Here is a 13,274-nt window from a genome sequence, read left to right as displayed (position 1 = left end):
GTTACTTAGGAGGCTGACACAGGAGGATTGCTTGGGATAGACACAATATCTTTGTTTATTTTTTTATGTGGTCCTGAGAATCAAACCCAGTGCCTGACACATGCTAGACAAGCATCAACCACTGAGTCACAACCACAGCCCTGAATTTTCTTGAGAAAATTGTAGTAGTAAAATATCTGGGTCATGGAGTACATATGACAAATTATACATATATTTTTACCTTATAATATTTAGTTATATACTTTAAGGAACTACAAATATTTTCTCATTTTTACTCCATTAGCAGTGTATGAGAGTTCTAGTTGTTCTGTATCCTCACCCGTATTTGGTGTTGTCAATCTTTTTAGTCATTCTAATAAAAGTATACAGGTATCTCATTGTGGTTTCATCAATTACCTTAGTAAGACCCTGTCTCAAAAAAATAAAAATAAAAATGGATGGTGACATGGCTCAATGGTTACCCGCCCTGGGCGCAATCCCTAGTTCCTAAAAAAAGAGGGGTGCTAGAAGTGTGGCTCAGTAGTTCAGGACCTTTGGATTCAATCACCAATAAAACACACACACACACACACACACACACACACACACACACACACAATCAATAGGCTAACAAAAGATCACCCTGAAAAAGAAAAGGAACAAAAATCTTATTAAAAATGGGAGGGGCTCGTACTGTAGCTCAGTGGCAGAGCACTTGCCTTGCATGTGTGAGGCACTGGGTTCCATCCTCAGCACCACATAAAAATAAACAAAATAATGGCATGCTGTCCATCTACAACTAGAAATTTTTTTTTTAATTAAAAAAAAAAGGGAAATCTTCAGAAGGTAAGCAACGTATAAAAACTGACAGTTTCCCTTAATATCACAGACACAAATGCTGAAACTGCATTCATTTATATTATACTCCCTCAAGGAGAACAGACAATAGGAAACAAATTGAAGAGTTATTCAAGGTATGAAATCTAACAGAAAAGTCCTCGCATAAAGCTGAAAATCCAAGGGCTTCACTGAGCTACTACTTCTAGCATATCATTTTAGCAAAGCGCCACAATTTTAGCAATATACTCTGTTGGAAAGGTTATGAGAAACAGTCACTCTCATATATTGCTGGTGAAAGTATAATTCCTATGAGGCAACTTCAGCAACATCTAGCAAAATCATATATGCTTTTATCCTCTGACCCAGCAATTCCACTTCCAGAACTCTATTCCAAAAACATATTTGTAAAACTACAAAAAAAAAACATGTGCATAATGTTCTTCAGGCAAAATTATTTGTGATAACAAAAAACTGGGAATAAATGACGTCCATCAATAAGGACTTGATTGAAAAAATCATGACACAGCCACTCAAAATAGTGCTATGAAACAATCAAAAGGATTGGGGAAGATCACAATACACGGATATGGAACTATATAACGTTTAATGGAGAACAGGTTACCGAGTTGTGTATATAGTGTAAGAAAAAGGGGAAATATTTGCGTCTCTGCGCATGTTTACTTCTATTGCTAAATGAAATAATGGAAAATATCACTAAGCCTTCTACTGTGATGCAGCATGAAGTGTTCTTGGAAAAAAAAAAAAAAACAGACCCAGACGCTAAAGCTTTTAGATCAACTTTCCAGTCTAAGAAAAATAAGCAGGACGAAAGCACACGTTAATGAGAAACCACACTTAGGTATAGGAAAACTAACCCATTTCACAAATAAGTGCCACAAGAGAGAAGAGATAGTAACTGTTCAAGATTAACAAAGATATCGGAAAAAATCTTGAGACACAACGACCAAATATAACCTGCTCCAACCAACTGCACAAAGACATTTTGAGAAAAATCAAGGAATCTGATTATGGAATGGAAGCTGGATGAGACTGAATTGCCAAAACACCTCAAGTGGAAAGAAATCTGCCTGTTCCTTCTCCGGGGAAGCTAAGGCCTCTTCCTCACTGCTAAGAACCAAGGCATCCCTCACTGGCCACTCCACCCTTGGCGCGGCCTCGGGAGCGACTCCGCTGCGGGACGGCGCAGACGCACTGGTTCGCCTTCCCACCAATCTCGACCCTCGACGCGTTCCGTTCGTGCGTGCAGCAATCCGGACCCGAGGAGAGGCAGCGCGGTGGGCAGGGGCTGCGGCACGCCGAGTAGTGGGCCAGCGACGGCGTGGATGGCGGACTCGCAGCTGTTCTGCGTGGCCGAGGAGCGCAGCGGCCACTGCGCGGTGGTGGACGGAAACTTCCTCTACGTGTGGGGGGGCTACGTGGTAAGGGGAAGAGGCGGGACGGGGCGGACTCGCGCAGGGAGCCCCCACGGCCTCTCGGGCCGAAGGGGCGCTGAGCGCCCGCCCACACCCGCTCCCTAGGTCGGGTGCGTCCCGGGCCTGGGCCAGGCGCCCCCGCGCCCGCCCCACTCCGCCTCCCGCCGCCCTCCCAGCCGCGCCAGGCGCGACGCCGGCCCGCCGTCGCCTCCACTGCTAAAACCTTCAAACCCCGGTCCACGCCCTCCCTCCCCTCCCCCAGCTGTCCAGTAACCCCCGGTTTGTCCAATACAGTTACAGCGAGATTAGTTACCTTTAAATACCCGCGCAGAATTGAAAAGACCGTGGGCGCCGTTCTGTATTGTTTTATGTTTCCAATTTCCACGATGCGTTTCGAAATAAAATATAGAAATCGCTGAAGCAGCTAAATATTTCTAGGTTATTTTGGCGGCGTTTCTTTGCCAAGGGGTAATTACAAATATTTATATTTTTTCTGGATTTTCAAAATAGACTTTATTAGCAACAATATGCTAAAGTATTATGGTTGAAAATTCTTATTACCATGGAGGTTGGAATGTGTGTGTGTGTGTGTGTGTGTGTGTGTGTGTGTGTGTGTGTGTTTTGTTTCTATAATCTAGGATTATAGCAAGAATTGTAAAAGTGGAAAACAATTCAGGAATATATGCCATCCTGTTAGATTACAGATCAAAAATAAAGCCATCTGGAAGCTCTGCTGAAAATAGAATCTACATTTTCTGACTGACTGAATACTATTATGTGACAGACCTGTAACATGACTGAGGAGCACTGAAATAAAGTACATGCTATGCATGTTAATAATTCTCACATCCAAGTGGGTTTTTATTGTTTGTGTGTTTATTCTTACTTTAGTGTAGTATCAGAAAAATTAGAATTAATCTTTGAGTGTCTACTATATCTGGCATGGTGCTAGGAACTTTTATGTCCCTAATCTTACATGATCCTCACTACAACCCTGTAAAGTAATTAATATCTTCATTTTATAAATAAGGATAGAGAGATAATGGGAATAAGTCACTTTAATGGCCTTTTGACCTCAAGGACGGCAGATTATGAAAATACCCAGACTATATTTAATACGCTAATATTAATTGATTATGCCATACTGTTTAATATTTTCATCTTTTTTTGTTTTTGGTACTAGGAATAGAACCCGGGTCACTTAACCACTGAACCACATTCCCAGCCCATTTTATTTTATTTTATTTTATTTTATTTTAAGACAAGGTCTTGCTAAGTTGCTGAGGCTGGCTTTCAACCCGTGATCCTCATGCCTCAGCCTCCTGAGCCACTGGGATTGCAGGCCTCCACTATTTGTTCTTGATGAAAAAATAGTCAAGATGTAATGATGGCTGTTGCACAAGAAGTGTTTTGGTTGAGTTCTGCCACTTGAGACACTTGTAGAGGTGTCAAATTTCATCTGCTATTTGTAATAAGTAAAAAAATTTCACTTAATCTTATATAGATTTGCTTTAAACTCATGAATGAAATGTCTCATATCAATGTAGAATGCTTTGAGGCCCATAATGACATGCGTAAATTTTTACATCTTAGTTTAATCTTGAAAATTGTGTAATTGATAATATTAATTCCATTCATATAATAATTCAGTTTTTGTTCCTGAATTGAAATACTTCCTTTCATGCTCTTATCCAATAAGCAGAGATGCTATTAGAACCACCCTGGATAATATAATACAAATTTAGATCCACAGTGTACTACTTTTTAAATTCCAGATATCATTAACAGTTAAACCATTTCTAGTTGTAAGTGAAAGGAAAAGAGGGTAGGAAGCAAAAAAGAAGATAGTATATCATGAGAAAAAGTATTTATCCTTCAACAATAGTTTGAGAGTAGCCTTCGCACAAAGAGCTAAAAGTCCCTGCATCTGGAAGTATTTTAGTAGTAAGTTGTTTTTTGATCAAATGAGTCTACATTTGTGTGTAACAATCATATTTTTTCTCCTCATTAACACAAACAATGTTAAAATCAACAAACATATGTCCTAGAAGTCACAGATATACATCTAAACTACTTATTGTTCTACTATGAACAGGTTTTAAAAAACAATGTATCTGAAAACACCTCTGGAGGTAAGAGTAGTACCAAAAAAAAGTAAATGTTAAATCCTAATTGGTGCCAGTACACTCTCTTGCTTAGTTCTAGATCTTCCACAGTACTGAAATTCATACAAAATAGAATGCTACTACTAGGAACATTTAAAGTTGTAATTTCCCCAAATTTTGGGAAAAAAAGGTACGTCTATGTAAGCTGTGTTCTTCTTACAACCTTAATAATTTAAATAGTTCTTTTCCCTAACAATTGATATTAATACATTTTGCTCTGAACTTACAGAAAAATCTGCCTAAATAGGGTTACAGATTTCTGTTTTGTAAATCGATTTAGAAGGAGAATCAATTTAGAAAATGTTTGATAAGAATGAAGGTAGGAAATACTATAGTAATTAAGTTAGTGGCCCTGATACAAAAGAAAAATCACTATAGGATGGGAAACAAATTACATAAATAGCCAAGCATATAAAACTTATTTTGTACTTAAAAGGAAGTATTTCAAATATGGAAAAACATTCACTTGTGTAATAAATGGTCCTAGGATAACTGGAGAAGAATGATATTTGAGTCTTAGGATTGATCAGTTAAATAAAGAAAAATTAAACCACAAAAAGAGGAATATATGACTATTGCAAAATCCTGAGTTGGAAAAAGAAAATCTGAGTTTGGGGAAAAAAAAAAACTATAAAGAGATATTGGCAGATCAGCTTGAAAAAATTTAAAATTGATTTTTTCTTTCTAGAACAGAAGACTGAACACAGGAGCATGTTACTACTGAGTCACATCCCCAGTCCTTTTTATTATTTATTTGTTTATTTTAAATATTTATTCTAAAGTTTTAGGTGGACACAATTTTCATTTTACATTTATGTGGTGCTGAGGATCGAACCCAGTGCCTAGGCAAGCGTTCTACCACGAGCCACAACCCCAGCCCCCCTTTTTATTATTTATTTTGAGAGAGTCTCAATGAGTTGCTCAGGGATTCACTAAGTTGCTGCAGCTGACTTTGAATTTGGCAGTCCTCCTGCCTCAACCTTCTGAGCCCCTAAGATTATAGGTGTGCACCAACACAGGACCCAGCTTAAAAATTGATTTATAAACTCCACAAAATAAGGCAAATGACAAATGGGAAAATATTTGCAACCTGTATGATAGATAGGTCCTATAAAAAATAAAAAGCAGTATCCCCATTGAAGAATGAGCAACGGATAAGCACAATTCAACAAAGAAGAAATACATGTATACTATGAACCAATGCTGAAGAAAATGAACCAGTGAGCTGGGCACAGTGGCACACTCTGTAATCTCAGCAGCTCAGGAGACTGAGACAGGAGGATTGCAAATTCAAAGCCAGCTTCTGTAAAATTGAGGTGCTAAGCAACCCAATTAGACCCTGTCTCTAAATAAAATAGGGCTGGGGATGTGGCTCAGTGGTTGAGTGCCCCTGAGTTCAATCCCTGGTACTCAAGAAAAAACAAAAACGAACCAGTGAAACCCAAATGAAAAATAAGAAGTTGTTATTTTTTTTTTCTTATCTGATTTGCAGAGATTAAGAAGAAATTTGGGGAGCTGGGTGTGGTGGCATTATGCCTGTAATCCCAGCAACATGAGAGGCAAAGGCAGGAGAATGGCAAGTTCAGGTCACTCTCAGTAATTTAGGCCCTATTTTATTTCAAAATAAAAACTAAAAATGTCTGGGGATGTAACCCAGTGGTAAAGCATCCCTGAGTTTAATCTCTGATACCTAAGGAAAAAGAAGAAGAGGGGGAATGGGAGGAGAAGGAGGAAAATAATTTTGGGGAAAAGCATGTGGAAGGAAATTACTAATACATTATTAATGGGAGTACAAATTGGTGTAATCTTTTTGAGGGAAAGTTTAACAATGTGTATTAAAAGCCATAAGTGTATAATTCTCCTTAACAGAATAGTTTCACTTTATTCGTAACTGGTCACATAGGCTGTCTATGTAAATGCAGAAGACATTTTTTTTTTTTTAAATGCCCCGAATCTGAACTTCCTTTCTCTATTTGTGGTATTCATTGTCTGACTATCCCATCTCTGGACTTAGAATGTAAGTTCTACAAAGACAGTTTTTACCTATGATATCACATGTCTAGAACTGATTATAGCCAACAGTAGGTATCCAATAAAAAGTACTCAAATGCCCGCTTTTCCACCCTCAATTGCAGCATAATTGTAGGCAAGTGTGTTGAACCCTGTTGGTTAACCTGTGCTAGATTTGGATTTTAAAATAAAGAAGTAAAAATCCAGGACCCATGTAGGATTCTTAGCCTGGCAATACAATTTCAGAAGTACAAGATCCCTGGCTTAAAAGGCAGTGTTACACTTGCAGTATGGTGCTTTCCAGTGACTGCATACCTGTCCCTATGGCATAGTAGTTTCAGACCTTGTTCTTTTTTTTATATAAATCAGACACTAGTCCTTTAGCCTCTCTGATAATTTTGTGAGTTGCTTGATTTTTTTTTTTTTTTGTACTGGAGATTTAACTCAGGGACACTTTACCACTAAGCCACATCCCCAGCCCTTTTTTATTTTTTATTGTGAGACAGGATCTCACTATATTGCTTAGGGCCCCACTGAATTGCTGAGGCTGGCTTTGAATTTATAATCTTCCTCCTCAGCCCAAATTTCTGGGATTAAAGCTTTGTACCACCACAACTGTCTGCTTTTTTGCTTTGAAACAAAGTCTCACTGCATTGCTTAGGGCCTTGCTAAATTGCCAAGGCTGGTCTTGAATTTGCAATCCTCCTGTTTCAGCACCCAAGCCACTGGAATTACAGGTGTGTGCCTCTGTAATGTGACTGCATACAAAACTGCTTAAGAAACAAAAATACTTGTTTCTTAAAATTTGAAGTAGATGTACAAATGAATGCATAAAATAAATATCATTTAAAGATAAACATCTAATTATCTTTAAGATGTAGACTACCACCAGTGCCTTGGAAGCTTGATGTTTATCCTCCACTGATCACACTTCTCTCTCCACTCTATTCCCATAGTTTACCACTATCTTGAATTTTGTGTTAATCACTCTTTTATTTACAATTTTACCACACATGTATCTCTAAACAAAATATTATATGGTTTTGGAATCATAGCATATTTTCTTTCTTGACTTTAGTTTTTAGATTTATATATTGCTTAATCAGTGGATAAGCTCTTGTATGGTTGTACCTATTGGTATTTGTTGTCTATTCTAAATATCAATGCCCATTCTACCCAGTTGTTAAATACACTGAAATCATCCCTAGATCCATTCATTTGATGTATATCCTGTATAACATTATGCTGTGTAAATTTATAGCAATTTATTTATCCATGTTGGTGAGTATTTTAATTTGAATGTTTCTGTATTTTGTTTTGTTTTGCTATTATGAGCAATGCTACAATGAGTAATCTTATAGCAAGTCTCCTATTGCACATGCATACAGGCATGAACATTCTCTAGGGCATATACTAAGAAATGGAAAGCTGGGTCACTGAGTTTGCAAATTTACTTGGAGATTTTAGACCATTGCCAAAATAATTGTATCAATTTATACTACCACCATTTCTCCTCTTGTTCCACATCCTTGACTACATTTGGTACCATCTGCCCTTAAATCATTGTGAATCCAGTGCATATAATACAGTATTGCATTTTGTGTTTTGTTCCTTCTATCATGGTACTGATAAATTGGTTTTTCTAACTTTATGGACTATTTGTGTTTTCTATGAAAATGCTGGTGTGTGGTCTTTTGCTTATTTGTCTATTGGTCTATTTCTTTCTTTCTTTCTTTTTTTGTTACCTGATTTGTACAAATACTTTTTTTTTTTTTGCACCTGGGATTGAACCTAGGGACATTTAACCCCTGAACCACATCCCCCACCCTTTTTTATTTTTGAGGCAGGCTCTTGGTAAGTTACTTAGGGCCTCGATAAATTGCTGAGGCTGGCTTTGAACTTGTGATCCTCTTGCCTAAGCCTCCCAAGCCACTGGGATTACTGGTGTGCACCACTATGTCTGACTATACAAATACTTTAATTATATGGTTCAATGAGTTGAATATGTCTTTTCAGTTTATAGTTTATATGTTTTTTTTTATATTTATTTTTTAGTTTTCGGTGGACACGACATCTTTATTTTTATGTGGTGCTGAGGATCGAACCCAGCGGGGTCCGTGTATGCCAGGCGAGCGCACTACCTCTTGAGCTACATCCCCAGCCCAGTTTATATGTCTTGATAATTCTTTTGTTGAACATAAATTATATATTTTAATCTAATTGGGTTTTTTCTTTTTTTGTTTTTTGGTTTTGTTTTGCTGTGTTTTGTACTGGGGAATGAACCCAAGGGCACTTTACCACTGAGCTTCAGCCCCAGCCCTTTTTAATCCTAATTTGAGACAGAGTCTCACTTAGTTGTTGAAGGTCTTACTGAGTCACTGAGGTTGGCCTCAAACTTGCAGTTCTTCTACCTCAGCCTCCCAAATTTCTGGGATTACAAGTGTGTACCATCATCCCTAGTTTTAATGTAATTTCAGGCTGGCGGTGTAGCTTAGAGTAGAGTGTTTGCCTGGCATGCACAAGGCCTTGGGTTCGATCTCCAGTACCAAAAAAAAAAAAAAAAAAATGTAATTTCAAACTTTTTCTTAATGCTTTGTATTTTCTGCATCTTGTTTAAGAAATCTTTCCCCATGTAAAAGTCATAAAGTGTCCAACATTGTCTTCTAAACTTTTTTTTAGTTTTGCATTCTGTTTAGAACTTTTTTTAACCTGGAATTTTGTTTGCTTGTTTTTTTTGGTTTAAAGTAGAAATCTAGTTTCATAATGTTTTCCTATGGGTCACCACTTGACCTCATGTCATATATTAAAATATCCCCCATTCCTTGCTAACCTCCAAGACTGTTCTGTCATACATCAAATTTTCATGGATGTGTGATCTGTTTCTAGACTTTTCATTCTGTTTAATTAGGGTTTTGTTTTGTTTTGTTTTAGTTTTTGCCGTACTAGGAAATAAACACCCAGGGGTACTTTGTCACTGAGCTATATCCCCAATCCTTTTTATTTTATTTTTCATTTTACTTTATTTATTGATTGATATGGTACCAGAGATTGAACCTAGAGGTACTCTACCATTGTACCACATTCCCACCTCTTTTATATATTTTTTTATTTTGAGAGAGGGCATGTCCCCTTTTCCCATTCCTAACATTGCTTATTGGTACCTTTCCTCCCCACCTTGAATATTCATGCAAAACGTTTGTTAGACTTGTGAAAAACCAACTTTTGGTTTACTTACTCCTCTCACATTTTTTCTATATTATTAATATCTGCTCCTTTTTCTTTCTTTCTGATTTCTATTTAAGATTCAAGATTTATTATGCTGTTATTTCTTGAAATTCTTTCTTTTTTTTTTTTTTTTTTTTATTGTTGGTCGTTCAAAACATTACACAGTTCTTAATACATCATCTTTCACAGTTTGATTCAAGCGGGTTATGAACTCCCAACTTTACCCCGTATACAGATTGCTGTTTCACATCAGCTACCCTTCCATTGATTGACATATTGCCTTTCTAGTGTCTGATGTATTCTGCTGTCTGTCCTATTCTCTACTATCCCCCCTCCCCTCCCCTCCCCTCCCCTCCCCTTTTCTCATCCCTGTTTAATGTAAATCTTCTTCTCAAGCTCTTTGTCCTTACCCTGTCCTTGTTTACTCTCCTTATATCAAAGGGGTCATTTGGTATTTGTTTTTTAACGATTGACTAGCTTCACTTAGCATAATCTGCTCTAATGCCATCCATTTCCCTCCAAATTCTATGATTTTGTCGTTCCTTAATGCAGAGTAATACTCCATTGTGTATAAATGCCACATTTTTTTTATCCATTCATCTATTGAAGGGCATCTAGGCTGATTCCATAATCTTGCTATAGTGTGAAATTCTGAAATTGAATGTTCAAATCTTTTTTCTTATTTTTAAATTTATTAGTACAAATATTTAAGGCTGTCTATTTTTCTGTAAGTATCTCTTTATCTGCATCTCCCAAATTTTGGCAAGCAGTATTTTGTCATTTTTCAGTTCTACATATTTTATTGTTTCCCATTATTTCTTATTTCATCTATAATTTGCTTAGGGGAAAAAATTCTAGATTTTTAAACATGGTGTTTTTATAATCAGCTTTGTTTTGTTAATTGTGTTGTACTCAGAAAGTGTATTCTCTTGAATATATTTAGGCTTCCTTTAAAGACTAGTTTGTGGTCAGTATTCAGAAACATTCTATTTATTATAAGAAACATACATTCTAATTATTAGGTGAAGTGTTTTATATATGTAAATTTTTTCAGCTTTGTTCATCACATTATCCACAATTCCTGGATCACATATTCAAAGCCAGTAAAACCTATCCCAGAGTAAAAAAAATAAAAATAAAAAAGGCTGGGGCTATATATCATTGGGTTCAATCCTCAGAGCTAAGAGAGAGACAGACAGACAGACAGAAGTTGCACAGTACCTTTAAAAGTTATCCTCTCAATGATCTAAGTCCTCCCACTAGGTCCCACCTCTTTCCACCATTTCCCAAGAGCACCAAGTTGGGGACCAAGCCTGTGGGGGACATTTAAGATTCAAATTATAGTAGTTCATGTTCATTTGAAGGTGATCTGTCTTTTCTTGAGTTGTTTTTAGGAATATGCCTTTTTCTTCAGTCCTGATGTGTCGAGGTATGGATTTTTTGTTTATTCTGTTTAGAACTTGTTAGGACTTCCTAGATCTCAGAATTGATGACTTTCAACAACTTTACAAAACTCTTGGCTTTTGTCTCTTCAAATGTTGCCTCTTCCCCCATTTTATTTTGTTGTAATGTTTTCTTGTTAGACTTAGTTTTCCTCTTACTCCATGTCTCTTTTCTTTTTAAAATATAGTTCCTCTTTCTGGGCTATATTTCTGATAAAGAAGTTCACTAATTTTCTTTATAGAATGACCTAGGGGAGAACAGTATTAGTGGAATGACGATTCAGAAGCCAGATTAGAATGGAGTTGGTAAGAGAATGAAAGGTGATGCAATGGAGACATATACTATGTATGAAAGAAACTCATCATGAAAGGTGTTTTTTTTTTTTTTTTTTGTAAAGAGAGGAGATAAAAAGAAGAATTAAGGGAAAGTTTTTGTTTTTGTGTTTTGAGGATGAGTACATATTAAGGCATGTTTTGATATTTGTAGGAATGATCCAGTAGAGAATTGTTGATGATGTAGAAAAGAAAGAATAGTGTAGAAGTGAAGCCTCTGATAAAGTATAAAGGAACTGGTTCCAGACTGTTCAATTCTGTGTTTCATTTGTATTTTTCATCATACAAATTAGTGAAAATTATCTAAATTATCAAACTAAAGTTAATAGGTCAATTTAATAGTTATTGACTTGGTTAATGACTGACCCATTCACTCAATCAACAAATATTCTCTTTGCCTTTTATGTGTGAAATTTGTGCCTCTGGGAAATTAACTGTAACAAGATAGCCATGATCTGTGCACTTGTAAAGCTTGAAGTTTAGTGGTATTGATAGTGGTGGGTTAGTGTGACACAAAGAAAGAACTTCAAAGAAGTGCAGGACTGTATGAGAGCATTTGAATAGGGACCTTAATTTCTTAAACTATGATGGGTGATTAGAGAAGTAACATTTAAACTGATTCCCAAATAATGAGTAGTTAAACAAATTTTGAAGAAACATTTCAAGAAGACAGGAGTTGGGAATGTAGCTCATTGGTAAAGTGCTTGCCTTGAATGCATGAAGCCCTTGATTTGATCTTTAAAACCACCAAAAGTTTAAACAAACAGAAAAAAAAAAAAGAGAGAGAGAGAGAGAAAAAGCATAGATTAACAGCAAGGAACTCTGAAAGGTATAGGAACTGAAAGAAGACTAAATAAAGCATAATGAGTAAAAGGCAAATTGAGATTTGGAGGTAGGTACCAATGTACTACAGAATCATAAGAATCTTAGGCTATACTAAGAACAGTAGGGAACCATTAAAGGGAATTAGTCAAACCATGAAAAGAAATTCATTTCTCTAATATTTCTTGAGTGAGCAGGTACACATGAGGCTACTGGAGCCTGATGTCATTAAACCTTAGAATCATTAATTTACCTTTTGACAATTATTTGTTTACTTATACATTTAATATGGATTCCTTGGCTAGACATGAATGGAAGTTTCCTTGGAATTAATAAAAAGGTTTTCTATTGTGTGGGGTGGGGGAGGGAAAGAAAAAGAAGGGAGGCAGAAAGAGAATGAGGAGAGTAAGAAGCAGAGACCAACATAGAATTATTAGTCAAAGATTATAGTTTTAAAATTTAACTAACATAGCAATGAGAAACAGCTGAATCTACTGAGCATGTTAATAATTTTTGCATCATAGTTTTAGAAGTTCTTAAACTGCTATTTTATTTATTTATTAAAGAGAGAGAATTTATTTATTTATTTTTGTATCTTTATTTGTATGTGGTGCTGAGGATCGAACCCGGGCCACATGCATACCAGGTACGCGCTACCCCTTGAGCCACATCCCCAGCCCATCAAACTGCTATTTTAAATTAGACCTAGTTTTGGGGCTGGGATTGTGGCTCATATCATTTTGACTAGTTACATTTATCTTGATCCTTAGATTCTAGATTTAAAACACCTAACACTATACTTTGCATATAGTAGGCACTCAACAGATATGTTCATATGAGTTAAGATATCTGAGGCAGTGCTCTTACAATTTTGTCTTGAAAAAAAAAAATTCTTCCTTAATTCCTTCTTTTTTCTCAAAATGTATTGCCCTTTTTCTAAATCCTTTTTTCCTGGCTTTATAATCTTTGCTCTTCTGCATAAATTTTGTTGTTTTGGTATTTTCCCTTATTCAAAATCCCTTTGG

The 13,274-nt window shown here is 36.4% G+C and overlaps 2 protein-coding genes across 10 annotated transcripts in view; one reads left to right on the top strand and one right to left on the bottom strand.

Moving 5' to 3' along the window:
* The window catches only part of Pole2 (DNA polymerase epsilon 2, accessory subunit), a 44,640-nt gene extending 41,815 nt beyond the window's left edge, over positions 1 to 2,825 (bottom strand). For 2 of the 6 annotated variants that reach the window (XM_078050165.1, XM_078050167.1), the window contains exon 1: positions 2,033 to 2,170. The gene's annotated coding sequence lies outside the window, so the exon portion shown is untranslated. The other 4 variants (XM_021730681.3, XM_040276249.2, XM_078050163.1 and 1 more) reach the window with 4 other exon arrangements.
* Positions 1,768 to 13,274, top strand: part of Klhdc1 (kelch domain containing 1) — a 49,841-nt gene continuing 38,334 nt past the window's right edge. For 2 of the 4 annotated variants that reach the window (XM_078050171.1, XM_078050170.1), the window contains exon 1: positions 2,124 to 2,258. In XM_078050171.1, coding sequence (XP_077906297.1) covers positions 2,163 to 2,258 — 96 coding nt within the window. In that variant the 5' untranslated portion in view covers positions 2,124 to 2,162. Of the gene's footprint in view, positions 2,259 to 12,867; positions 12,896 to 13,274 lie in introns of all 4 variants that reach the window. The other 2 variants (XM_078050169.1, XM_078050168.1) reach the window with 2 other exon arrangements.

Source organism: Ictidomys tridecemlineatus, chromosome 5 (assembly GCF_052094955.1).
Source record: "Ictidomys tridecemlineatus isolate mIctTri1 chromosome 5, mIctTri1.hap1, whole genome shotgun sequence".
In the NCBI taxonomy this organism is placed as follows: Eukaryota; Metazoa; Chordata; class Mammalia; order Rodentia; family Sciuridae; genus Ictidomys; species Ictidomys tridecemlineatus.
The sequence above is the reverse complement of the archived record's forward strand: the minus strand, read 5'-3'. Positions and strand labels throughout refer to the sequence as shown.